The 27772-nt window shown below is 54.4% G+C and overlaps 1 protein-coding gene across 5 annotated transcripts; it reads right to left on the reverse strand.

Moving 5' to 3' along the window:
• Nucleotides 1-117: 117 nt before the first annotated feature.
• SLC37A2 (solute carrier family 37 member 2) lies at nucleotides 118-27166 on the reverse strand. Of its 5 annotated transcripts, none has more exons than XM_073239551.1 (20): nucleotides 26991-27143; nucleotides 20058-20272; nucleotides 13822-13903; nucleotides 13262-13355; nucleotides 13051-13129; nucleotides 11445-11580; nucleotides 10974-11050; nucleotides 9974-10140; nucleotides 9436-9473; nucleotides 9038-9178; nucleotides 8642-8732; nucleotides 7160-7222; nucleotides 6747-6832; nucleotides 6210-6258; nucleotides 5964-6037; nucleotides 5554-5632; nucleotides 5315-5412; nucleotides 4967-5031; nucleotides 4723-4777; nucleotides 118-3215 (listed from the first exon to the last, which is right to left on the reverse strand). In XM_073239551.1, exons 2-19 carry the CDS (start codon nucleotides 20102-20104, stop codon nucleotides 4747-4749), a joined length of 1497 nt encoding a protein of 498 aa, XP_073095652.1. In that variant the 5' UTR covers nucleotides 20105-20272; nucleotides 26991-27143; the 3' UTR covers nucleotides 118-3215; nucleotides 4723-4746. The 5 variants fall into 5 exon arrangements, with proteins under 5 accessions (XP_073095652.1, XP_073095653.1, XP_073095651.1 ...); XM_073239552.1 differs by having other exon boundaries at nucleotides 20051-20272; nucleotides 26991-27133; XM_073239550.1 differs by lacking the exon at nucleotides 20058-20272 and having other exon boundaries at nucleotides 26991-27166.
• Nucleotides 27167-27772: the final 606 nt, after the last annotated feature.

A 27772-nucleotide genomic window follows, 5' to 3' on the forward strand; every position in this document is an offset into this window, starting at 1 on the left:
TCTTGGCTGATTTCATCAGTTCTTCTGTCTTCAAATCGATGTTGCCCAAGTTTTACACTGGGAACATGGAAAACTTTCTTAGGGCTGCTAGAACAAATTACCACAAGTTTAGCAATTTAGAACAATACAAATTTATTATCTTACAGTTGTGGAATTCAGAAATCCGAAATGGGTTTCTTGAGGCTAAAACAAAGATTTTGGAGGCTGTAGTGGAGAATCCCACTTCCTTGCCTTCCTAGCTTCCTGAGGCTGCCCCCGTTCCCCGGCCAGTGCCCACCGCCTCTCTCTTCAAAGCCAGCGTCTTCTGATGGCACACCTGCCACTCTTGCTCCCATCTCTGACTTACAGGGAGACTTGTGATGACACTGGGTCCACCCTGATGACCCAGGACAGTCTCCCCATATCACGGTGTTCAATCGCATCCACAAAGTCTCTTTTGCCATGTAAGTTAGCCTAGTCCCTGGTGCTGGGAATGAGGGTGTGGATCACAGAATACACGGGCCGAGCTCCTGTCTCTAGGGCCCCCCTCTTCCCCCCATCTCCATCCTGCCCCACACCTCCCCTTGTGTACAGGGTCTGCCCCTTCACCTCCAGCACCTCTCCCCAGTTCTCAGGGCCTCCAGCCCAGCACCCGTGACCCGGCAGGAGTCTCCTTCCCCGACCCCAGCCCCCGAGGCAGCCTGTAGTGCTCGGTTCCCTTCCTCTTCGTTCCCTCTCCCCCCCCTCCCCACCAGCCCAGCCTCCCAGTGGCTCTCTAAAGGAGAAGCGCAGAGTTATTGCTTTTTAATTACAAGTGCTATTGTAACATCTATAAGGAAGAGCACTTTAAGCTTAATTGAGACCAAATGTGAAGTTAAATTAAATGAATAACTAATTAACGTAATGCTCCTGCATTAGCCCCAAGTGAGCAACGAAGCCCAGAGAGAAGGCAGGTGGGAGGCTTCTGGGGAAGACTCAGTGCCCAGGGCTGAGCGGGGCAGGGCCTTGGGCCTGGCAGACAGTGCAGAGGGCACTCAGGGCTGGGTCCAACCTTTGCTGCTCTCCCCCAACTCCCACCTACAGCTCGAGTCCTCCTTTCAGAGGCCAGGCTCTGAGCTGCCACAGGCCTTCTGCACGTCTGCGGTGCCTCCCTGGGCACCAGCATGAGCCGTGGTGCCCTGCTCATTTTCCAGTCCCTGTCCACGGGTTGGGGGATTGATAAGCATTCCCGCTCCCCCTCACCTCCTCACAGGACCCGCCTAAGTCCTCTGCACTCTTCCTACACGCCTGTCACACTCATCCCTCCACTGCCCTGGGGTCACCCTCCCACGGCCCCATCCCTTCAGGGCTCGGCTAATGGGCGACAAGGCCTCCTGGCCGCAGTCACTGTTTCTAGGGTTTTTTCTTGTATTGTTTAGAAACATTTCCATGTTCCTATTTTATCCTACTAAGACAAACTCCTTAAGGGTAGGGAGTGTGTTTAATGCTGACTTACCCTCTTCACACCAGTCCTCTGAAGTAGGTAATGTCAGTACTATTTTCTAGATGAGGAAACAGGCTTATAGCTGGTAAGTGGTGAGGCGAGGGTGGAGACAGGACCAAAAACACTATTCCACCCTTCCTATCCTGACCTGTCTGCAGCCAAAGATGGAATGTTGACAGGTGAAAAAACCTCTGGGTTTCCCTCCTGGAAGCAGGTGCTTGCAGGGCACTTGGGGCCGGACCGTGGGATTGTAGCGCCATCTCGTGGCTCCCCTTGGTGTAACCTCAGATACATCTGGTTGCAAGAAGCCTTCGTAAATGCTGAACCCAGTGCCAATACTGCCACTCCTGCCCTGGGGTCCTCGGGACTTACAGGTCCCTGTCTGACTCCAGCTTTCAAAATCAGTGCAGCAGGCAGTGTGACCACCTATCCATCACCACCGGGGTGCCTATGACCTATCTCAATGTCGAGCAGTTTGTATCCAGCCAGTATCCTGGCACACAGCATCCCGGTTAACTGTGTTCGTATGGGGCTCATCAGTGCTGTCGCGAGCATTTCCTCTGGGAATGCCGACTGTGACCACCACCAGCACACCACCCCTGTGGTCCTGGGACACAGCTCCACCAGCCCGGGGAGCCCCAGCTTGCTGCTGCCATGCCAAGGGCTGGCAAGGATGAGCACAGGTGCAGCTGGCAAGAGAAATATGTGCTGGCCCGGTGGGCAGCTCCAGAGGTCAGACAGAAATGCCAGGATTTAGCCTAGCATGCGGTGCTCCAGGACACGGGGAGGCCAGAATCAGTACCTGAGCAGCATAGGTGGGCCACGTGGGCTGCACAGAGCTCCTGGCGGCTACATGGGAGCAGCTGCTTGCAGAAACCAGGCACTATCCTCTTCCTAGTCTTGTCACGCTGGTGCCTTACGCTGAGGGCCTAGGGCCTCTTTCTGTGTCCACTGTCAACTCCATTCCCACAACAGAGATGGCCTTCAGGAGCACTCGGTGACCACTGTCACTTCATTATCAGAATACTTGATACAAGCAGATGCTTTTAGTCACACCCCCACCCTCACCTTGCCGCACTGCCCTGATATGGGCACTGGGCCCGAGGGGAGGGGAGAGGCCCCAGACGGACACTTCCCTAGCTTGTGCCCCTGAGGCACCCCCCTGCCTGCCCTAGTCCTGGCCCTGGAGGCTACAGAAATAACACTTAGAGCAACACAGGTCAGGAGTTCGAAACAGAATGAAATGGAGGGTGGGAGAAAGTTCCAACGTGGGGGAATGCGCAAGGAAACTGGCTCATGGACAAACGGATGAAGATAGCTTGGGTGGCTCCAAAACAGATAGAAACCCACCTCCGGGTGCAGGCTGATCAGAAGCTCCAGTGTAACATGGGAGGAAAGAGGCACCTTGCCAGGCCTTGGCCCTTTTGAGCCTCTGCCTTCTGCCTTGGAATCTGAACAAGCGAGAGTCTGAGCAAATCCTTCCCTTATCAAGAGGGAGACGCCACTCAGCTCTGATCCCTGCTGCTGGCGGCCTCCAGAGCTCAAGCCCTTGAGTCTTCCATTTCCTCATGTTGGCAGTCCCCTTCCCAGGGAGAATCTCCCAGCCACTCTGCGGCCCTGTGGCTGGGCTGGGCTGGGCTGGGCTGGCTGGCTGGCTGGCTGTCTCCACTGCCTTGCCCAGGAAGGGCACTTTGGGACCCAGCTGGGGTCCTCCATGCTTCTCTGCCAATCCAGGCCTCATATTTCTTTATACCTGAATGAGAAGGACAGAGGCGATGGAAGAGAAAGTGAGACACAGGTCACTAAAGCAACTGCCCCAGTGGTGGGGACAGGGAGGGCAGGCCCCGAGTGCCCACAATAATTGCCTTTCATTCTGTGTTCTGTAATTAGGGCCTCCTTTCACCAGTTCAGCAGGCACCAGCATACCAGCATAATATTCAAAGCTTTCCAATGTTTGCACCACGTGTGCCAGCTTTACATAGCAATAGCACGCAGCCATCTCATCTCAGCCCCAGATCACCCCTGTCAGGTATTCAGGGGTAAGCATGCCCATTTTACACAACAGGATGCAGAGGCTCAGAGAATAATGCCCAAGGTCTCACAGGTGACAGTGAGCAGAGAGGTCTTTTCCGAACCTGGCGCACCCTGTGCCCTGGCCAGCTCTCCCACTCCCCCCGCGGCCTTCCACAGAGAAGGACCAGCACAGGACAGCAGCTGTTCAGAGGAAAGCATCTGGCTCTGCAGGGACGAGCTGAAGGCCGCAGCATATTCCATGAATTCTGAGCCTTCATTCTCTCATCTCTCATCTCAAGTTGCTGAGAGGTAAGCTAATATACCTGTATAACAGCCAGACCCAATTCCAGGCACAGAGCCGATGCTTACTGAATATTCATTTTTCTCCCCTTTCTGCTGCTTTCCTGCCCCTCCCACCTTCCCTCAGGCCAGGCCCAGGGAAGGAGGTAGAAGGAGCCCCAGCGCCCCTGCCCCCTGCCCCAGGGCAGGGCGCCCTGGGAATGCCTCGTGCTCCTGCTTCCTGTTCTCCCACTGAACCTCGAAGACGCCTCCTTGAAAGGAAAGTGCATCCCCAAATACTGTGCTGGTTACCATGACCCCGGAGGGGGTCTCCCCACATTTACCATCCAGACCAAGCTCCTCATCAGCAGGAGCCTCCTGCTCAGGAGAGCCAGGAAGTCCACGAGACAGTGCTGCCCGACCTCAGCCCCGGCGCACAGGCCGGCCTCTCGCGGACCTGCCTCAGCCACTAACCACCTCAGCTGCTGACCTGTCTGTGTGGCCTCGCGCCCACCACCACTGGGCAACAGGCAGACAGCACACCAGTCCAGCCACCAATGCTTGATTCAAATTTTGTTCCAGAGGCTTTGATTGGTAGTTGCTTATTTTGGAACACCCCAGGCAGAGGGGCCAGATGACCTTGGGCTGTGGATGTCAGGAGGCACTTGCAACTCAGAGTCTGAGCTCAGAGACAGAACTATTTCCCTTGACTCGGCCTCCTTTGCCCTGGGGATGCATCCAAAGCCCGACTGCTCACCCCAAGGAGAAGAGGCTGCAGCCTCAGTGGCATCTGAGTACCCCCAGGAAATGCTACCCAAGCACCACACTCGGCTTGGATGCACACCCTCTGGAACTGGCCCCCACGAAAAAAGAGATAGTCGGTAAAATCACACTGGAGGAGAGAGGATTTGCATGCAGGCCCCGGTCTCATGGCTCTAATTAGGCACAGACTTGAAGCAAATACTCACAAAGTCATGGGACTTGAGGAAATACTACCGCACGTGGGTTAGGACCAGACTAGAGCTATGGAGACACATGGGGACAACAGAGGACAGATTAGCAGGGCTGGGGGCCAGGCAGGGGTTCACAGTGCACGTTCCTGAGGTCTGGGCCTCAGCCGGGCTCCGGCCGAGTGCAGAGCACCTGAGCTGGTTCCGACTCCTGTAAGTGAGGCTGGGGCTATAGTGAGACTGGGGCTGTGGGCCTGCTCACCCTCTGTCTCTGCCCAGGGATGACTTCCAGGCCAGGATCTCTTTGTACACCAGCCGGCAAAGGAGCTGTGGGGAAACCGAGGCACAACAAAGAGAGGGCAACGTTAGCATGGAGCACGTGGCTAGTCCCCAGTGCTGGTGATGGGCGGGCTGGCAGGAGGGAAGGGGTGGGCACACAGTATTGTCTGGTGGCAGGTCACCCATGGGAGGTCAAGTGGTTCTGAGCAAAGGGCAGCTGTTCTCTTTGTCCCAGATGCCCTGGCAGCCAATGCTTTGGACCTCCAGACTTCTACCCTGGCAGGTCAGGACAGCCCCCCAAAACCCATCTGTGTGCCCCAGGAACTCTTACCAAGCAGGCAAGAACATCAGCAGAAATGAGCATGTAGAAGACATTGTTCCAGCCTGTGGGGGAAATGAGACCAGCCAGCAGGGGCCCCAGGGCTGCACCTATGGGAAGCACAGCGTCAGAGAAGGGCCCCTGCTGAGGGGCCCTGGACAACCCTCCCCGCGCATCAGCAGCCGTGCAAGGAGCGAGCCCAGGACAAGGCCAGGGCTCGGCTGCTGGGGCCGAGAGCCGGAGCCACAGACCTATGGAGCCCGTGCCGTCGATGATGGCCGTGACCGTGGACAGTGCCTTCGCGTTGCCCTTCAGACTCTGGTGAGTCCCCTGGGGAGAAAGCCGAGTGGGCGGCCCAAACCAAGAGGCAGCACCACCCCAGCCACTCCTCCCCAAGCTGTGTGTGGCGATGCACACACACATAGAGACAGGTATGCACGTGACTGCCCAGGACTAGGAGGGGACTGTCTCGGGAAGAGCAGTGACTGGGGCTTGGAGCCGACAGGAAAGGGGGATGATGGTAGACTCTGAAGGACTTCAAGGATCTCATCTCTGCAGGCCAGGGACGGGGATGGGCACATGGGGGGAATGGGCCTGGACACAGAGGCCCTGACCAGCCCCCCAGAGTGATTCCCTGGCCCCAGGGAGGCAGTCCCCTTACCAGGTCAGCTGAGACAGCAGTGGTGATCAGTGAGTACGGGCCGTTGACCAGGGCACCACAGACGATGAGCATCACTTGGACAGTAACAGAGATGCCTGGTCAGTCATGGGTGACTACCATCAGCCTCAGCCCCAAAGCAGGGGAGACCCCAGGGCGTCAGGGCAGAACCTCTGCTCCCCTGTGCCTCCCTCCGATGCCCCCAAGGCAGCCTCGTGAGGCCCGGCCAGACTTGGAGCATCTCCTCACCTACGGAGTTAAGAATCCCACTCTGGCCAATGTGGTTGTACAGGAACATCTGAGGGGAAGAAGGGGAAGGTAGCGCCACAATCAGGCTTCCCCAGGCACTGCGTCTGGAGCTGGAAGTGTGGAGCAGCCCTCCCCTGCCCTGGAAGCCCGGAGTCACCTCACTCCTTTTCCTTTTCACACCCAAACCTGTCTGTCTTTATCTGTCCCAGGGGAGGAGAGGCCCAGACATGGTAACTTATTGTGTCCCTTTCCCCAAAAAGTCTTCTCTCATATCTAACTGCAACCTCTTACCCTTCCCTGGCCAAGAAGTTTAGCGATTGGTCTCCCCCTTCTTCACCAAGGCCCAAGTCAGTACCCCTTCCCCAATGTCCCAGTCTGGCCCCTTTCCTGAGCCAGCCTCTTTCCTGTCTCCTCCCCAGGCTGCGCGCTGTGATGCACACACACGCAGAGACGGGCATCTGCATACATGCCCAGGTGTGCACAGCGCGGTGGCCCACACAGCCGCAGAGGCACACTTGCCCTTGAGGTCATACACACCATGGGGGCAGCCAAGATCAGCATGATGCAGCAGGTGGTGGCCCTGCCATTGGTGTAGTCAGAGATGAGCCCCGCCATGATGCCACCTGGAACACAAACCAGCTGGCTCACTACTGCCCCGGGACCACAGCCTCCCTCTCACTGGCACCCCAGCTCTGCCCCATCACTCTGTCCATCACCAGCCTGGACCCGGGCATCCAGAACCAGTGCGGTTTCTCCTTCCAAAGCCCTCTGTACCCATCGCCTTTGAGAAGATCAAATGTAAAGGCCACATTCTGTAGGGCCACCCAGCTGAGCCTTCTTCTCTGATGCCACCTGCCCGGGTCACATTCCATTGGACTTTTCCCTTCTCTCTGCACCCCCATAGGAAAAACAGAGAATGAAGCTGGAGGCAGGGCAGGGCAGGGTCTCACCTACGATGCCACCAACGTCAAAAAGTGTGGACAGGTCCCCAGAATCCTTGGCACTAAAGTGAGCTGTGGGAAACACAAATATGTGGTCAGACCTGGGGACTCAGGGCAAACATCTGTAGGGCCACAGACAGGAGAACTCCTTGGAGCCCAGATCCAGTCCCCTGCCTCCGTTTCAGAGGAAGGAGTGACGGCCCACAGGGAAGCGACAGGCCAGAGTCACCAGTGAGTTTGCAGTGCTTTGGGACTGGAAGCCCCTCCGGGTCCCCAACCCTGCACTGCCTTTGCCCCCTACAAGCTGGCCTTGACCTCTCAGGACAGCCTTCCCCTGACAGCTCAGGGATTTGGCCCTCGAGGGCCCTGTCCCACTGGGCCACCCCTACCCCAGGGCACAGCTGTCCTCATGGAGCCTCAATCCAACCAGCCCCACTCCCACTCAGCAGGCCCCTGTCAGGAGCCTCCACGTCTGTGGAGCCAGGAAGGAGACACAGGAAAATGGGGACTTAGGTCCCCGGCCTTGCCCTAGGATTAGAAAAAGGAACGTCTAGAAGCTTGAACTGTAGCCTAGCCCTCAAGGTTGACTCATACTCTGATGTCAGCACCAAGGCCACAAAACAAAGAATCCCAGTGCCCACAGAGCTTTCCTGGCACTCTGCCACTGTCTTTGAGAGAGGCCCCGCAGATGGAGCCATGGGGCAAGTTATGGCTTGAGATCTGATTCTGACTAATCCCCACAGGGCCCTGTTCAGAGCAAGTACAGTGCCTGGCAAGGCAGCCTTGGCCCTCCCCCCGGGCCTGGAGGAGCAGGGCAGCCGAGCAGGTGGGGAGGCCTGGGCCCTGGCTGGGTTCTGAGGCTGCACAGGGCTTTGGGGCAGGGGTGGCGGTCTGCTCCTTCATAGGGTAGCCGCCTCATCTCTGGAAAAGCAGTGACCCGGGCCAGGTAGACATAAACATCCTTTGTCATCTGTGAGAGTGGCCTCCCCTCATCTGGGGTGAGGGGGTAGGGACAGGGGAGCATAGGTGCACAAGGTGGGCTGTGCAACAGGCCCCAGCATAAGGCGACAACCCGGTGGGGCTCCCCGCAGCCCCTCTGGAGAGGAGAAATGATGAACGCCAGGCTCCCGGCAGTGGGGGGTAGCTCACGGGGCTCTCTCCCTCCAGGAGGCATTCAAAACGCAAGCCTCTCCTAGCCCCTCAAGTTCTGCCTTCTATAGCCTGGAGGTGCCTTCCTCCTATGCTTAAGGATGGAGAAGAAGTTAGGGAGGTTTACAGAACAGAGCTTTGAGTTCCTCACTCCCACCTCAGTTCCGAGGGAGGAAAGGTGGCTGCAGTCAGGGCCCAGGGTTTAGGTTTCTGCACTGCCCTAGGAGAGGTTCGCAGAAATCCTGCCTGGGCCCCGGATTCGAATGCATCACATGCAGGTTTCCTCTGCTTGCGGAAGAGGCCTTGGCCTCTGCTTCCTCACCGCCTTTCCCCTGGACTTACCCACATTGAAGATGTAGAGGGGCAGCCAGTAGAGGAAGGTGTAACTGACCAGCTTGGCAAAGAGCAGACACAGAGAGAACTCCACCACACCCTGGGGGGCAGAAAAGGGGGCATGATGGAAAGGGGTGGCTCAGCACCACCCAGGGTGCCCCACCACCTGCCACAAAAAGCAACCTCCAATGCAAGTGCCATCTCAGTAAAAGCAGTGTGCCTGCTGGTCAAATGCTGCATCAAAGCAAGCCTCCCGTGTCACCCTCCCCAAGAAAGCCACCGGCCCTCAGCATCTCAGATAAAGGAGTTCTGGGGGCCCCAGGTCGCCCTGAGCACCCCTTCTCCTGATATCCAACAGAAAAATCTGGGGAGCTTCTCTGTGCCTCCGTCCCACATATTCCTCACCGGGATCTGAAGTGCGCCCAGGAAGCTGATGGCAACGGGTTCGGCGTCCTTGGAGCACCTGGACGCCAGGCCACTCTCCCTGTTGGATGAAGGACCATTCCCAGGGTCCTCGGGGCTGTCCTCACTCTCTTCCGGCCCACCCTGAACAGAGACGAGCACCCGCTGTGGCCGCGTCCACAACCACCTCCCACCACTTGTGAGGGAGGGGCTCCCAAGCTGGAAGGGGTACGGGACCCTCTCCAGGCCTGGACTGTCCTCCGCTAACCCGAGGGCCTGACACTGGGCTGGGAGGTAACAGTGGGCACACAGCGTCTCCCCCAGCTCCCCAGTCCTCTCTGGGGGCAGCCCCTGAGGATGGAGGTGTGGGGCAGGGATGGAGCCTGGGCGCCGGCACTCACGTGGTGCTGAGGAGGGGTGCAGTCCACGTCTTCTGGGTCTGAAAACAAAACCCTCTGAGAAGCTTTCCAGAGGCCAGGCCCCCACCTGCTCTGAGCCTAGCCCAGCCCCAAGATGGCCTGCGCCCTTCTGGCCCGCGGGAGCCGGGGCTGGGGCTCAGGAGACCTCCTTCTGGGCCCGCCTCTGCCAACAACCAGCCGCGTGGCTGCTGCCCTGCGGGCTTTCACCTTCTCCGGACAAAGTGGCCACACAGCCTGCAGGCCCACTGACAGCAGGCCTGTCAGGCAGGGGCAAGAAGGCCGCAAATGCCGTGACTGCTCACCCCCGGGGGTCCCATCGGCCCACCTTCCCCTCCTTCCCCCGGACACCCTGGGCCGGGCACCCTCCCAGTGGTTCACTTAAACCTTGCCCGGCCCCAGGAAGCACATGTTCACAGACGAGAACGGGGATCCTCCGGAGTCATACACCCGGCCCCCAAGCCCACCAGCCGCAGCTGGGCTGCGCCAGCCACCGCCCTCTCCCGGCGCCCCTGAGACTCACACTCGATGAGGAAGAGGAAGGTGACGATGCCCATGGTGGCGGTGATGGCGCCTGGCACCACGAACGACAGGCCCCACTGCTCGTTCACCCACACGCCGGCCAGCAGGGAGCCCAGGATGTTGCCCACAGATGTGTGCGAGTTCCAGACGCCCATGATGAGGCCCCGCCTGGAGGGAGGGTGGGCAGGCAGGGACAGAGGGACAGGGGCGGGCAGGCAGGAAGAGAAGCACGGGGCTCATGGCGGCTGCCCCGCGCAAACGCCGGCTGCCCACAGTCTCCACGCCCGGAGACACTGGCCAGGGCGGAGGCCGGGGCCTGGCTGGTGGTGTGCAAGTGGCCATAAGGCCTGGGGCCCCGTTGCCCTCAGCCGGCAGCCTAAGCCAGCACACACGGGGCCCCCGACCGAGCACCCGCTACCCTGAGCCCCATGCCCCTTCTTCTCTCCTGCCCTGCGGCTGCCCCTCTAAGGCACCAGTCCTCAACCTGGGGCAAGGCAGCCCCTGGGGGCCGTTGGCAATGTCTGGACACGTGTGATCGCCATGCTCTGGGTGGACCGCGGGCGCCCACTGGGTGGAGGCTGCTGGGACAGTGTGGAGGACAGCATCCACAGCAAAGAATGACCAGCCCCAAATGCCAGTAATGCCAAGGCGGAGAAACCCTGCTCTAAAGCAACTTTTTTTTGCACAAAAGTCAGTTTTAGGAAAAAGAAAAAAAACTTCATAGGCTTCATGTTTTTAGTCTTCATGCAAAGTGAAACTTCATCTATTATGAGGAAAGAGTATAATTTAAGGTTGTCTGTTTTATAGGTTCAAACCGTAATGAGAAAATCAGTACTGCTTTTTAATCACTAAAACTTTCGTATCTCAGCCAAGTGGAAGTCAGTGAGATGGAAGCAGGTTTCCAATCTTTCACCCTGGAACCCTATCAGGGGCCACGAGAGAGCTCCTCACCTCCGAGACCCCCCAGGGCACCACCCCACCTCCTCCCTTGTCACACTCACTTCCCCTTCCCGAACCAGTTGCCAACGCAGCTCACCACAGCGGGCCAGCCTGTGGTCTGGGCAAGTCCGTTACAGATCTGCAGGGAGACAGGACAGGTGGGATGGGCCTGGGCCGCGCTGCCAGCTCCCTGCTCGGAGCCCGCTCCCAGCGCACACAGCACACCCCTGCCTCGCACACCCCTGACTGCTGCAGGTGATTTCTCCTTGACCCATGATCCTTCACCACCGAGACCCAGCCTCCCAGGCATCTCATGCGACCCCAGGGTCGTGCTCAGTGCAGACTTACTGAGCAAACAAAGGCCTGACCTCAGGAAGGGGGAAGGAGGGCCCCGTGGAGCATAATGGAGGAACCCTGGACTGGGAAGGAGGCCTTCACAGCCTGAATGAGCCATGACTTGGGGACAGGTGGGAAGGTCTCCAGGGTCTTTCTTTGATGGGAATGGAGACTGAGAGCAAGGCGGAGGCTCGTACCTGGATGAGCACAAAGTACCAGAGCACATGGATGTTCCAGAAATATCCCAGGCCAAAGAGTGAGGTGAAAAGGCCACTGAGCAGCATGCCAGTTGAAAGGTAATAACGGAGTGGGAGCCGCTCCCCAAAAATGCCACTGGAGGAGAAGGGGGGTCTGTGGTTAATATCTCTGCACCCCCTCTGCCATCAATTTCCTCTCCCTTCGTGCCCCTGAAACAACTCCGGCCAAGGGAACCACGACTGACCTCTGATTCACCACATGCCAGAGACACTGCAGCTCTCTAGCCACTGGGCTTCTCTGATTTATCTGGCACTGCTGGCCACACCCCTGGAAATGCCCTCTCCCTGGCCTCCATGACATCACTGTCTCCCATCTTCCACCCCGTGGCTGACCACTCCTCCCGTATGATCTCTGGGGAGTGGTGTTTCTGGCATTACATTCACGGTTTTAACTGCCACCTGTATGTTAAGTAGCTCCAATGGGTTGTCCGCAGTCCTGAACTCTCCCCGCTTCAGGAGCGCGTCCCTCTGGGGACATCTTGACCTGGATGTCCTCAAAACACTTGCACGTGAACTCCTCGCCCTCCTTCTCCTTCTCTGAGTGAGTGGCACCACCATCCTTGGCCACTCAAGCCAGAGACCATGGAGTCTCCCTCCTCTCCTTCCTGGCCCTCATGTTCAACCTCAGGACCCACCTGTTGCCCCTCCTAAGCAGCTGTCCAGGTGCCAGCTCTTTCCCATTCTTGAATTCTATTGCTCTAACTCAAGCTCTCTTCAAAGCTCACCTGGCCATTATCAGCTCCTCCTGAGCATGACCAGGCCTGTGGTCTTGGCCTCCCCCAAATCTACCCACCGTGGGAATGATACGAAAAGCATATGAAATGCAAATCTGAACACGACACCCCTGGGTAAACGCTCTGATGGCTCTCCTGTGCCCATGGCCTGGCCCACGGTGACCTCATTCTTCAGTCACATCTCCTGCTACTACTTCAAGATTTACACCCTGGTAGACCTGCTAGTAGTCTGTCAGGCCTCTTCCTCGCTGCCAAGCCCAATTTCTCTTCCTCAGTTCAAGTGGCATCTCCTCCAAAAAGCCTTCCCTCCCCTCTTCTCTGATCCTAGCCCAGACTAAGTGACCACCTCTGAGCCCCCAGACTCCCTGCAGCCACCTCTGTGTTTTGTAACTAGCTGCCCATGTATCAGGTGGCTCCATTAGGCTGGGAGCTCTTTGAAAGCAGTACGCTGCCTAATGCACCTCCGATTTCTGGCAGCAAACACCATGCCTGCTCTGCTAATTTAGGCCCAGCCCAGGACAGGGGCTTTCTTGGCCATCTTTGCATCCGGGGGGCCATCCTTGAAGGATCCCAGTTCGGCACAAGTCATATTCCAGCCACACCCCTGACACTGCCATCTGAGTGAATAAACTCAGAAGGAGCAGCCAGGGGTGCCTTTCCAGGTAAAAGGGCCACTCAAAGGGGCAGGCTGGGTGACAGTGGTAGGGGAATGAGGCTGGCCGTGGGCGAGTGAACGTGCTTCCCCATGTCCGGGAAGGCAGCAGCTCTGCACCCTCGTCCTCTGGGATGGCCACGGCCTGCCTCTCTCTTACCTGATAAACATGCCGATGGCATAGGCCACGAGGAAGGCATTATCCACAGCCCCCAGCAACTCCTTGTAGTTGCTCTTGTCTGAAAGCAGACAGGAGAGACAGAAAGCCAGATGCTTGGCAGCCCCTGAAAGAAGTCCTCTCTTGCCCTGGACAACCGCTTCCTGAGGAGGGTGCTTGCAGGGTGAGCAACGGCAACCTGCCCTCTTCTTACCAAATGGAGCCCAGTTGCACCACGTGCTGTCATTGAGACTGTGGGAGTCATTGATGGGCTTGATCAGCTCCGAGCAGTTCTGGTGCAGACGGCTCTGGGGAAGACACAGATGCACAGGTCGGGCATCAGCTCGTGGCCCCACAGCCCACCCAGCCCTGAGAGGAGCAGGCAGCCTCCCTCCCTGACTGCATCAGCATCTCTGCCTCCTTCTGGCACCTCCCCCTGCGGGGACCAGCTGCAGGGACAAGTGGTCACATCACATCCTCGGTGATGCGCAAAGGAGTCTGTGAGCAGAGCCCATTTAGCCCAGGGGCTCTCTCCTTCCACCCCCAGCCACGACACTGCTGTCTCCGTGAATGAATTCCAGAGGTGTTCCTAGGGGCCTTTCCCACAAAAGGGTTACTAGAGGTCAGAGTCGACCAGCTGGAGGTGTAAACTCAGTGGCCATGGCAAGGGAATGAGGACAGTTTGGGGCCAAGTTCTAGGCTCTTCTACCAAAGTGCATTTCTCCTGGGGCCCAGCATCTCCCATACTCTTCCTTAGCACCAGGCCAGCCTCACCTTGACGACACTGATGGGCTTCCTGGACATATGGTAACAGGTATAAATGAAGAAGGTGATCAGCAGGATGAAGCCTCGGAACCTGCAGGAACAGTCGGGCGTCTGGGTTAGCAGGAAGTCGGGCTCCAGCCGCAAGCTTGGACCCTGTACCCACCTGTTCCCACTCTGGCAGCCCCAGGCCTCAGCACCTCCAGCTGTCTACCTAGGCTCCCCTCCAGGCACAAGTTCTGTGGGACAGAAGTCAAGGGAAGGGGAGGAACAGATGCCTAGAGGCCAGAGTGTTTGGGGAGCCCAGTCTCCTGAGGCTTTCCGATAGGGCTGGCTCAGCAACTGCAGATGGGGGCAGGGAGGTAGAATCATTTTTAAAATACCAGAAACAGTGGGAGCAGGCAGGAGGAGAAAGGTCTGTCTTTAAAGTGAGCTTGGTACTCCACTTAAGCCCAGAACCTGCAGAAATAGCCCGTAGTTGGAAATGTGGCAACAGTGAGAAAGCTGGTGAGCGGGTCCACATCTTCTTCCTAGGTTCAGTCTGTCCGTCCCCCTGGACAGAAGGGTCATCCTTTCCATCAGTGGCTCACACATCACATGTGCTGTCGCCCAGCCCCCATTTCTCATCCCATGCACTTGTCTGTGATGGAAAGAACAGTTCAGCCAAGCACCTCTCAAGTTTCCACTGCATGCACCCCCAACTCCTCCTCCCAAAGGTCTGGGGAAGGGCCCCCATGGCTGCTTGTGTCAGTGTCTGCCTCCCCAGTGGAACGTCAGCTGAGCTGAGTCAGCAGCCAGGAGCCAGGAAGCACATGGAAAATAGACCTCCAAATGGACCCCTCACCCAGAAGAAAGGACTGGAGATGGCCCAGAGCCCTGGTTTACCAAAGGTCTCATGGAGAAGGGTAGGCTCCAGGAACCTAGGGGGCAGGACACTGCAGGCTCACTCTGACCTCTTGGTGAGTCCGTCTCCAAACCCCAAACTCACTTCCCCCAAATGCATCATGAGGGCTACTGGTTGTGACATATAAAGGAATTTCAGCAGAGCCTAAAATAGGTTGGGCTACCGGGCCCCTTCCCACTTCAGCCCTGAACTCATGCTTCCCACCTGGCTTCTCTGTCTCTGTCTCTCCACTGCCCCCCAGCACGTCTTCTTGAGAGAATGATGTCATATGTGCCCCTTCCATTACGTGGCTTAGAACTTTGCAGTGGCTCTCCATTCTGTCAGGAACAAAGTCCCAACTATTTAGTCTGGATTTCATGCTCCTCTACAACCTGGCCTCCGCTGGGCATAGGTAGGTCCAGAGGTCCTCCAGGGACTGAAGTTCCCCAGGGCATCGGGGTCACTCTGAGTGCCTGACATCAGAAAGTCTGGAGGTGTCCCTGTTTCCTGGGTCCCACCATTTGGCTTACGGCTCATGACTCCTAGTTCACGGGCTTGTAGAATCTGAGGGAAATTCTCTGGGAGAATTTGAAGAGGGTGCCCAGCTGGCCTTCAAAGAGCAATAGCTGGAAGAAAACTACAGCCCAACAGATAACACCGACCCAGGGCCCTTCCAGGAAGCTGCTGTCCAGGAAAAAGCTGTAAGCTTGTGGTGATGCCTCTAATTTACTGTGTAGCCAAATGCAAGATCCTAAATCTTTGTTGCCTGTGGCTTCCTCCTCAGTGGCCCATGGTGACAGCACCAGCCACGTGCATCTCAAAAACCAAAGAAGACACTGCCACTCTCACCTGAGCCCCTGGGTCCCTTTGTACCACCCTGATCTAGACCTCCAGGATTCAGTTGAGCCTACCCTGGCTGCCCTGTGGAGGTAGCCACTGACCATGGTGACAAATCTGATTTCCCTGGGCCTGAAAGATCCGTGAGGCCCTACTGAGGCTGTGGCTCTGACTGTTCCATAACGAGCCTGGCAGGGAGGTGCTTGCTAGCTATGGAGCCGGTCGTTGCCTGGGAAGCCAGGTTACAACTCAGCAGACATGCTCAGCCCTCTCAAGAGCTGGTCAGGGCCCATGAGGGGCCCAAAGGTACAGCCCAGTCACCAGCCACCCTTCTCCACTCCCCACTGCTACATTGCTTCAAACCTGAGCTATAGGACCAGCCTCCCAGGGGGCACATCAGCCTACCCTCCCTCCATGTTCTCCTGCCTGTGGCCCCAGGTTTCTTCCTTCGCTGCTCCATCCCCCTTCCATCTGGTGTCCCCTCCCCCCAGTCCTGAGTAGGACGAGCTGAGCTAGGGTGGCAGACACCTTCCTGCCCATTCTGGCCTCCTGATTCTTTCCAGCAGAAATAAGACTGCGCTCCCATCCACATCAGCCCATGTGCCTACCACGTGCCAGGCCCTAGCTAGGGATCCACACATAAGCAAGAGAAATCGTAAGAGAGGTCTCTGCCCTCCTGGGACTCCCAGGTCAGTGGGGAGATGGCCAGGATTGGTGCAGCCACATTCTGAAAGATGCCACCCTGAGTGACATAGAAGCACAAAGGAGGGACACAGAGCCCAGCTGGGATGGGAACCGGGTCAGAATTCCTGCAGGGGAGGCTTTATGGGATCTTCAAACACAAGCAGGAGGTGGCCAGCCCTACCAGGGCTAGGGCAGGAGGCGTGCACCAGGGAGACGGCACTGTGGGGGCACTACCCACCTGGGGAACTCTGCCGGGGTCAGGGTATCTGGAAGGCAGGCCTGAGCCAAGCAGAGAAGGGAAGTGGCTGGGAAGGAGGCAGGGCCCAGATCATGCAGGGCCTTGGGTCCCACACTGTGGAGTCTAGACCAACTCAAGGGTGAGGGAAGTCACCAAAGGGAGTTGGGATTTCCTAGGTCAGAGAGTTCTGGAAACCTCCCAGGCTAAGCCAGTCAAAGACCCAGGGCTCTTTCCTGTGGATTATTTTGGGAAGCCCCAGAGAGGCTTCCCCGCAGAAGGAAGGATGCCTTTCCCATCTTGCCAGCCACTGCATAGGCACATGGCCTATGGTAAGGGGACCCTGGGGGATGCCTTTCAGGGAGCTGGTGTCTATAGGAGCAAAGAGCAAGGACTTAGGAATCAGGCAGAACTGGTTTCATTCCGTAAACCTGTTTGCTCATCGGAAAGTAGAGAGTTTATCACCCTTCTCATAGGGTTACTGACAGGTTAATGAGATGCAGCACACAATAGGCCTAATGTTCCTGACACCCAGTGGGCACTTAAAATGACAGCTAGTATCATTCCAAATTTTCTCATGAGGAAGAAGAGCTGGAGGGGGCTGAGGCCACCTGGCCGCTCCGTTATGGGTGACAGGTGGGGATGGGATCGGCACGGAACTCCTCTGTGTGGCGGGGACTCCGGCCCTGGGTGTCTCTGGGAGGGAGGGATTTGGGAACCACCATGGCCTCCTCCGCCCAGTTCCCCAGTACACATACCTGGGCTAGATGGACACAAAGATGCCCTGAATCTGCTGGTGTCGTCACCTTGCCTGGGGCAGTTTGGTTGCCTGTTCAGGGCCTGCCGTGGGGCAGAGCAGACACCTGGCCTGCGGTGGCCTCCCTCAGGAGCTCATGGGGAGGATCAGCAGAGGTCCACACTGACATCCTGCCTGTGAGATTCCAGCCCTGTCTTCCTCCAGGGGCCCAGCCTGACCTTTCTCCTCACTCTGGCCCCAACCCCCCGTAGAAAACTGACACCCAAGAGAGTCATGACTCCGGGGGAGGGGAGGAGGGTGACAGGAGTTCCTCAGATGTGCTGTGTGACGCTAGGCCTGGCGTTGCCTCCTCGGGGCCTTCCTGCCTGGACTCCAGGGAGATGCATGGATGAATGAGCTCAGAGTCGCACAGCCAGCTGGGCAGAGTGCACTTGGAGCCAGGCCTCCCCTTCGTCCAGTTCTCTTCCCATTCTGCTTTGGCAGCTGTTTCTGATAAAAAGGTCGAGATACCACAGTTCAAAGGGGTTGGGGAATGTTGGTCAGGTTATGGCTGGTCTAAGCTGAGGCCAAGGCTGCCCAACTCACAGGCGCTCACAGGAAAGAGCGACGGGCCCATGCGTGGGGAACCGCAGGTTTCAGTTCTCTTCTCACTGGCCCTCCTTCGAACCAAGAGGCCCCAGACAGGGAGCAGGCAACGTCTACACAGCTGGCCTCGCCTCGCCAGCCCCAGGGTGGCAGGTGGCTGTGAGCAGAAGGACAGCAGCTGAGGGGTGGGCCCGCTGGGCAAGCAGGCCAGGGACCAAGGAACGTGCCTGGCAAGGCCCCCAGACTGCTCCAGGTGGGGCTGGCTGCCCTGGGACCCTCCAAGTCTTTGTTAGCAAGAAGGGGCATTTCTGAGAGTACCACCTGACCCTACCTGACCCTACCTGACCCTGCCTGACCCTACTTGACACTGGTTACTGAGTAACCAGGTCAGATAGAGAGGTGAACTAGCTATATCTTAACTACTGGCTGACAGTCCAATTTATTTTTTGAAGGAACATATTAATAATAGTTTTATCGATCTTGTTAAGACTTTGCACTAGGAATGCTTCTCAGGAAAGATCAAGGAACGAAGTACCCCACAGCAGCAACAGATAAAAAACAAACAAAAACCCCAACAGACCTACTACCACCACCAGCATAACAACCGAAACAAACAAGAAACAGCACGGCAGAGGGTGGTGGCCTTAGGAGCTGGTGGGAAGAGGCCCCTCCCTGGGTGGCTTCCCAGTCACCCCCGAAACCCTGCGTCCCGCTGCCTTGCTTTGCAGCCACATTGCTGATAGTCCCTACCTTCACATAAGGCACTTGAGGTCCCCCTTCAACCAATCCCCACCACCCCCTGCCTCAACGAGGGCTGCTAGTCGAGGTCTAAGGCTACTCCCATGGCCACGTGGCAAGCTGGGCTGCTGTGGCTGCAGGTGATCTTGGCACTTGCCCTGAAGAAATGGACTTGGTGACCTGTCCTTGGATGCTTGTTCTGGGACTCAGCAGATCTGCAAAGAACAGAGGACTGGGGATAATAAGAATGAGGCCAGTGGTTAGGGTGCCACCGCCCCATGCCACTGGGAGACATTCTGGAGACATCTGACCCGCCTGGAACAGACCCCGCAGGGCAGAGCCCTGAGCCAGGCCTTCAGCAAACAGCACGGGACAGGGACAGGTCAGGTCTGGGACAGCCCCTGAGGACTGAAGGCACAAAGCCCTCTTGGGGCTGAGAGCCAGCCCAAGGAATCTCTGCTTCTCTAGCTGGGACTCAGGCACCTGCTCAGAGATCAATTTGACTCAGGGCCTGGCCCCAAAATCCTTCCCAGAGAAGGAAACCATTGGCTAGTAGCCACAAGAAGCCCAGGACTTTATAGAATCAATGTGTAGATAAGATAATGATCATTTTTCAGGAAAGAAGAGAATACAGGATAGATGGATAGGCTTTGAGAAGGAAGCTGACTAGGGGAACCCTGTGTGCTCAGACAGAGTGAAAAGACATGGCTTTAAGCCACAGTAGGACGTTTATTCAGGCACTGGAGTACCTTTGGAAGAGTGTGGGAACTGCTGGGCTTGGGAAAGGTGGTCAGGAGGGATCAGGCAGGTCTCTCTTCTGAATTAAGGCTAAGCAACAGTAGATGGACACGTTCTGAAGATGGCCAAGCTGTAACCCTGCCCAGGAAGGAGAGATGACAGCCTCCCTCCCAGGATTCTCTGGTGGCCTAGCCCCTGCCTCACGCTCAGCCACACCTCTTCCTGAGCAGGAAGGACCTGGAGAAGAGGCCTGACCCAGAGGCCCGTGAAAGCAGCAAGGCCCCCCCACCACACCAACTCTGGGGCAATCAGAGAGGAGGGGGTCACAGGCTTTAGGGACTCAGTCCCCGGAGTCTGTTCCCAATTCTGGTGTTAATGTTGGCACAGCTCCACGCCAACCTCGGCACTCAGCTCAACTAGAAGAAATAAGGCCTGGGCGAGCCGTAGAGGCCATTCCCAAACCCTGTGACCTCTTGGACCAGTCCGGGGATCCTGAGTCAGACAGCCCCATCCAACCCCAGGGAGGTACACCCCCGCCTGCACTGTAAGAAGGGAAAGAGGAAACGGCAGGGAGGAAGCAGCAGGCAGGATGGGGGGGTCAGCAATCACGAGGGTGGGGGTGGGGAGCACCCAGGTCACATGGTCTGCACACCAGCCCTGATCTCCAGGAGCAGAAGGGGGTGGGGGCAGGGATAAAAGGCTCTTCCGCGGGGCCTGTCCTGCCTTCCCACGGCCGCCTCTCACCACCCTAGCGCGATTTAAGGAGCCTTCCTGCTGCCCTCACCAAGCACCTGTTCGCAGTCACCAGGAAAACAAGACAAAGTCCCCCACGTGGCATCGGGGGCCCTGATCCGAGGTCACTGCAGCGTAGGGGAAGGACATCAGTCTTGGGCTGAAGACGCTGAGTCTTGTTTCTGTCCTGCTCCTCACTGTGGCCTTGGGCCAGTTGTTTAACGTCTCTAAGCCGACTTTGCTTTTCTTTAAATAAGATAATCACAGGATGGTTCTAAGGATTAAATGAGATGTAATGGATATGAGAGCGTCTGGCACACAGCAGGCTCTTGGAATGGATCTGAGTGCCTTCTCACATGTCTTTTTCCAAGGTGGGTGCTAAGGTCTGGCAGCAGGAGCCCCCAGAAAACTCATCCTAGCTGCAGCCCCCTGCCAGCCTTGGTCTTCCCACCCGACACAGGATGACGAGGGTTTGGGGAGAAACAGCCGCATGGGAGTTCACAGCTCCTGCTCTCCTGCCTGCCCAGGGCCCTCCACCCCAACCCCAATCCCTGTGCCTCCAGCTCATTCCTCCTCTCATGCTGTGTCTCATCTTTCCTTCTCCTCCATTCCCGAGCTGTTCCCCACCACCAGGCCCCAGGTAACAGGCCCAGCCCGTAAGCACCAGCCACAGTCATCTCTCTGGCAAGATGCCCCAGTTGCCAGCTGTCCCCAGACATGCCCACACAGAAGGCAGGGCACTGGCCAGGCTTAGGGCTAGGCATGGTGCTGAGGGGCTGTGGCTAGGCCGGTCACCCCATGCTGACACAGAGGGCCTGGCAGGGAGACAAGGGCAGTTACACCTTCCTGGGAAGACATTCCTCAGTCTCTGACGTTTGCTTGCACACCTCATGCTGCCTGCCTCTCAGCCTCATCTCCACAGTATTCCTTCAGCACCCTACGCCCCTGCCAGCTGCAGCGACCTGCCACCAGTCCTGAAGAGTCCTGTTCGGTGGCTCCATCACCTCTCCTTAGAACATCTTCAGATCCAAGTCAAAGGTTACCTTTCCCTCTGAACGAGGGTGATCCCTCTGCACACACCAACGCTGCTGCCTATAACCTCTTGTCCAATATTAACCACGGGTCAACTTGGCCTCTGTCTTTGGGCGACTTGCTAAACCTATGGTATGTTAATGGGCCTGGCCAAGCCAGGTTTGCTTTATGTATAAAAACATTTTGGTGTAAAGGAATTCCAGGCCCCTCTGACAAAGGTTTTGTTTCTTGAAGCACTGGTCGCACAAGAACAATTCCTTTTGACAAACACATAGAGCAGTCATTAATCACATACCCTTTTTGGGCACATGCGTAGTCTCTGTCCCCTCACCCCATATATGCAGTCCCCTCCCTGTCTGTAGGAGAGGTGCACGACCTTGTCCAGATGTCCACTCCTAGACTCCTGTCCATGAGTGCCTAATAAACCCTCATGCTTCATGCACCGTCTCCGTGTAAATTTTTGGTGTCACAAGCACCTTCCATCGCAACTTGCCCAATTGGGCGTGCGATCAGACTTACAGTCGGACAACCTCCCTCCACGGAAACTGATAAGCACTTAGCAATCACCAGGTGTTAACTGTTTGCTAGGCTCTGAGCTAAGTGCCTTAAATATCTTCTCAATTTCACAAAAACCCTGTGATAAAGGGACACTGTTGTTGCTATTTTATAGTCAAGGACCTGGATCCTTAGAGAGGTTAAGTGATTGGCCTAAGGCCAAATGCCATGTGAGCCTTCCCCTCCCACACTCTCCACCTGGGTAAAGTGGAAAGACCATGGGTTTGAGAGTTAGATTAACCTGGATTCAAATTCCAGCTCAGCCATTTACTAGCTATGTGAGGCTGGACAGCTCTGTGCCTCATTATACCCATATGTTAGGTGAAGAAATGAATAATCCCTTTGCAGCACACTACAAATAAACAATGCCTGACACAAAGTAGGACGAAAAGCGAATAGAATAATAGCCAATAATTAATATTTAGTCAGTGCTTAATATGAGCCTGCCACTGATCTAAGTACTTATATTAGTATCTCATTTAATCCTCACAACAATATTACAAGGTGGGAATTTACTAGCATCCTCACTTCATGGACAGAGAATCCAAAGCTCAGGGCCGGTCCACCCTCCAGGGTCCTGTTCTCAGAGTGTCAAGCCAGTCTGCTTTTTTTTGCTTCTGCTTAAAATGCCCTCTCTGGGTGCATGTGGAAGCGACAGTTCGAGTACACACACCCTCTCTCCAGTTTGATCCTTAGTTCCAAGGAAGCAGGACGATGTCCTAATCATACTTGTAGGCCTTAGAGTTCAACCTCGGAATGTGTCTACAGTAGGCACCCTATTGGTGTTAGGGCTGGGTAGGCATCCAAGCTTACACTCATCAGGAAAGGTGTAAGACAACATTTGCCGAGTGCCCTCCATCAGCCGTGGGAGGCCAAGAATGTCCACATACCATGGACCCACCTGAAGGACCCACCTGAAGAACCTGAGGCTAAGAGTTAACTTAGAGAAGATAACTACACAGGGCATGCAATGGTCCAGATTTGTCTCACATCTAGAGGATGCTGGAGAAAGCAGTAGTTGGAGTCACACTTTAAGAAGTGTATAAATGGTGTGTGTGGCTGTAGAAAGCTGTGTATTCATGAGCTTTTCTAAAACACTGGTGTGGGACAGGCTGTTCATAATTATCCACCCTGCCCACTCCACCCGCCCCATTTTCTCTGAAATATAAGTTACTTTGACTAAAGGGTACAATTAATATATCTGAATACTATTCTATCAGGAACAATAGTGGCAGAGAGATACAGCTTTGCATACACAGTAATGAGATGCATTTTTGTTTATTAAGAAAAGAGAAGTTTTATCCTAAACTAAAAGGATTGGTTGTTCCAGAATAAGAAAGAAGACAACTGAAAGACAAAACCTGAATGGATAAATTTCTTAAAGCTATATGGAAAGGAAATTTGGTTTGCAATGGGTTGTAGTATGTGCAAATAATGAATCTAGAAAAAGGCAAATTAAGTGTGTTAAAGTTTTGTCAGAGCTGGCCAAGTTTTTGTTTTATTCATATTATTTTCAAATAAAATATGAAATTTAATATTCCTTTATATAACTCCTTTAGTTATCAAATATTATGTCCGTGCAAAAGTAGAATTTGTTTTTCTCTCTGTTCAAATGACAAAATTTTCTTGAATGTTGGTTACTGGTTTGTTCTTAATGAGAGGTTGTAAAATGTTATTCTTTTACCCCCTGCGTAATCTTCCTCCATAGCAAAAGTTCTGTGTCTTAGCAGAATTAATGTGACATACTTCTTAAAACAGATGTCCCACTCAGGAGAGAGCTAAGTTTCTTCACACTGCTACCTTCCGTGTTTATGTTTCAGTGTATTATTATCACTTTCAAACAGGTAGAGGTGATGCTTCTCAGGCACTTATGATAAGCCTTCAAATGACCTAACAACTTTTGGTTTTTGCCTCCCCAAAAGCAAATCCTAAATGAGAAATAGAATAAAAATTTCAGGATTTTTTGCATACCTAAAACTGTCTTTGAGATATCTGAGAGGCCTCTAGAATATCACAACAATATGTTCTTTCACCTTTTAAAAAGAGGTGCCAGAAATAATTAGGTTTATTTAATATGTTACTGCTGACCAACTGCATGAGAATAATTGTGAAATCACAAGAGAGAGTCTTCTGTAGGTGAAATATAAAAGTAAAATATTTCAGAAGTTGTATGCTTTATGAGAAGTGCCTACAGATTTTACAATGCCTTCGCTGGCCATGATCTGTTTCTATGTATCAGCATCCTTGGTGGTACTTTGCCTGCTGATAACCGTATAGTGTTACCAGTTATAATTTCTGTTGTAATTTAAGATGTTACCTCGGCTGCAACCTTACTTCTTTCATTTAAATCTAACATCTTCTAGGGCAGCAGCTTTCTGCTAGGGATGTACATTAGGTTTTCCTATGGAGGTTCATTAAACAGATGTTTAGGACTTAGTCCAGACTTACTGAATCTCTTTAGTTGATATTCTTGGTATATCATTGGTATATTGTGTAAATTGTCTCAGGATTTTTGTATATCTCAAGATTTTTTCCTTTATAAAAAATTATGTTCATTTATTTTTAATGAATCAGATATAATGTTCACTGTCCTCTCTAAAATTATCCTTATATTTTTAGACATTGTCTAGATTTTGGGGGGAGGGGAGTAGCTTTTTTTTGTTTTGCATGCCTCAGAAACAGCCAAATTTCCTTGTTAGCTCCATTATTCTTATCATGAATTTTTATCAGATCACTTTTGAAAATTATCAGCAATAAGTTAATCTGCACCTTTTATGTCTCTATCGCCTACAGATAGTTCTTGTTTTATTTTGATGTTTCCAAAAGGTTCTGCAATCAGCTCTAGGCCCAAGGTTTTATCTTTAACAGCCAAGGACTGTCTAGAAGAGCTCTGTGCCAGGCATTTACTCTTGGGTATAGGCTTCTGATGGCATCGCTCAGACATCTTTTAGAACATACCAGTGGACTGAGTCAGGATTTCCAAAACTCTTTAGTAAAAAAGCAGACAGGTTTATGAGACTGCTAACCCCAGATTCAGCAGAAGAATTAATCACATAGGACTGAATGAACCGATGAGGGGTGGTTGTCGCTTATGTTTGGAATACTGTTGATGCTGTTACGGTGTTCTATTTTCTGGATATATAAGGGAGACTTTCTCTTTCTTCTTAAGCTAGCTGTAACCCATAACAGTTTAGTAGATTCTGGTTTTGTAAACTCAAATGAAACATTTGTAAATGACTTATTCTCCCTACATGCCCTCCCAGAATTCAGAAGCTTTTGAGGCTTTGCTTTTCCCAACAATATGGTTATTTGCAAAAGTTCACTAAGAATATGTCCTCTTTTTTTTAATCAGGACATAATTGGAAAAATTGATTATGCAACTAAGACCTTGTCTAAAATGTCGTATTTAACAATGATGCTCATTTAATCAGATATATCCAGCCCCTTTGAAGGAACTGAGGTTGACTATATGGAGCCTGTACTAATAAACCCTCCCAAGAAAACTGGCTTATTGTGTTTCCTCACAGGTGAATAAGGAAGGTCACTCCCTGGCAGGCCCAGGAATTGCAGGATATTTTGGGGACCTCAAAAAGAGAGGAATTTGCCCAAATTTATAGGTACAGCAGGTAAAACCCATGGGAGACAGTTTCTTGGCTTGGCATCCTGATCTCAGAACAGTAAATAAATAAAAGGCTTTCAAAGTCCAACCTAAGATTCCTTATGAAAACTTCCCACCAAGCAAACCTAACAAGGCCTATATTGTAAATTAACACTCTAGCTGCACCTATATAATCAGATCAAATCTAATGAGACCAACCTTATTTTGTGATCAAGAATAATCTTTCTTTGAGACTATTTTTGGTCTCAAAGCAGGAGAGGCTGTAAAAAAAAATTATTTCTTTTTGGTTCCCCTAGAAAACTGTGCTTTGTCTACAGGACACCCCTCCAGCCTATCTGATTCTAGCCTTTCATTGACTGGGCTATTTTACAATTCTTTGACGTTGTAGATACTGATAAACCATACAAAATATGTCCACGAACTGACAGTTTAAACAGTCTTTCCTCTTGAGCTGTGGTAAAACAGTTTTACCTCAATATTCCTGGTTTATAAATGGGTACATCTTTTTTTTTTCGTTTCATGGATTCTCCCTTTTTCTATAATGTGGTCAAGTATACATAACATAAAACATCATTTTTAAGTGTACAGTTCAGTAGCATTCAGTACCTTCATATTGCTGTGCAAACATCACCACCATCCAGCTCCAGAACCTTCTCATCTTCCCAAACTGACATTCTGTCCCCATTAAACACTAACTCCCCATTCCTGCCTCCCTGGATTCTCTTTTCAACCAATTATAACAACCTCTGTCTCCCTCGTTAATGAATAAAGTAACATCTTTAACACAGTGTTCTTTTTTGTATCCTTATAAGATTTACGATTTTATCTTTTCCTGAAAAATATATTTGAACAGTCCCAGACTCAAAAACGGCCAAATAAGTAATCTAAATGAATGAAGAAGGCTGCAGGTGATGAGGGTTGTCACCAATGAGGACTGTCACCAATTAGAAAGTGCCTAGGTTGCCCAACTATCCTGATCTCCCAGGACTGGGGGAGTTGTTGATTAGGATTTTCCATTTTAAAACTGGAACAAGTTGGTCATCTTAACAGAACCCGCCCTACCTAAGGGTGACTCCTCAGCTCCAGTTCATGTAATTTGCAAATTTAGGTCTGGTATTGCTACATTGTCTGTGTTTTCAAGAGATGCCAGGAATCTTGCTATGTTAAAATTTTAATTTGTAAAACAATGGCAACTAATACAATACTCTAAAAATATCGTGCAGACCAAGCGCCCTGTGCCACAGTGTGGCCTCTGATGGGGAACGGGCTGAAAGCGCTTCCCCACCACACACACACCCCTGTCCCAGCCCCTGCAGGCCTCCCTGTCGGAAGGAAAGGTGATGGGGAAGCCGCCCTCCCACTGTTGGGACCACCGGCCGAGGGGCAGCTCTGATCTGAGAGGTGTGCCCTCCCGGCTCATGTCTCTAGGGAATAGGAACCCCTCAAGCTCCCAGGCCCCGCGCGTACTGGCCTCTGGGTTATTAGCAAGAGCTAGAGAGCCCATGGGGCACTCGGTGCCTCCAATGACCACTTTTTCGGACCCTCCACCACCCCTGGCCTCTTCTCTCAGCCCGCAAGGGCAGCTTCCCCGGGGCCGCGGTTTTGGGGACCGTGTGCCCCACGCTCCTGGCGGCGCCGCTCGGGAGACGGGCTCACACCCTGCCAGCTCCCCAGGCGCCGGGACGCGCGGTCCGCCCGGCGGTCGCCGAGGGAAGCTGTCCCGCCGCCCCGGCGATCGGGCGGCGGGAGCTGCTCGGGCGGCGCCTCCCTCCCCAGGCCTGCTCACCAGCTGTCCCGGGAGAAGGAGCGGAGGACCCAGACCCCCGGCGCCAAGGACGACCTCATCTCGCCGGGCCGGGACCCGGAGCCCAGCGGGCGGACGCAGGCGGGCGCGGAAGGGTGCGTGTCCCGGCTGCCGGGCCGACGGGTTTAAATGCCCCGCCGGCCGGCCCGCCCCGCTCAGCTGCCCGCGGCCCGCAGCGCCCGCCCCCTTGCACCCGGCGGCCCTGCGGGTCGGGTGGGGCGCGCACCGCCTGCCCATCCTCCCGCCGCTCATCCTCCGGCCAAGCCTGGACAAGCTACAGTTTTCTCCGGCTTGCCTCCCGGCTGGGGACCGACGGCCCTCGGGCTTCTGCCCCGGCACTTTCCGGCCCACTTCCCGCCGGGGAACCGACGGCTGGGACCCCAGACAGAGTCGGGTCTAGGCTCCGTCCCGTCTGCCCTCTGCTGCTCTGCAGCGCCTTCCCGTCTGCGAAGTAGTGGCCCTGACACAGACCGGGAAACTGAGGCGCGCTAGAGGGCTGGAACCGACACCGAGTGGGCCCCCACATTGCCCTGATCTGAGCGCCGGCGCCCCTCGGAGTGTCGGAGGTTTTTCCAGACGGTGAAAACACTGGCCCCAAATTCTGCCTCCCAGGCTCTGGCAGGTGCTTCCTGTCCCTCTCAGATACCAGACTCTGTCCTGAGCCAGCCAGGACCCTACCACCCCCCTTCCCAGGGAGGCTGCGCGCCCCACCAGCTCCCCAGGGAGACAGGTTGCAGCCACCCTGGCTTCCCTCCTGGGGGCGG

The sequence above is a fragment of the Manis javanica genome, chromosome 6, assembly GCF_040802235.1.
Source record: "Manis javanica isolate MJ-LG chromosome 6, MJ_LKY, whole genome shotgun sequence".
In the NCBI taxonomy this organism is placed as follows: domain Eukaryota; kingdom Metazoa; phylum Chordata; class Mammalia; order Pholidota; family Manidae; genus Manis; species Manis javanica.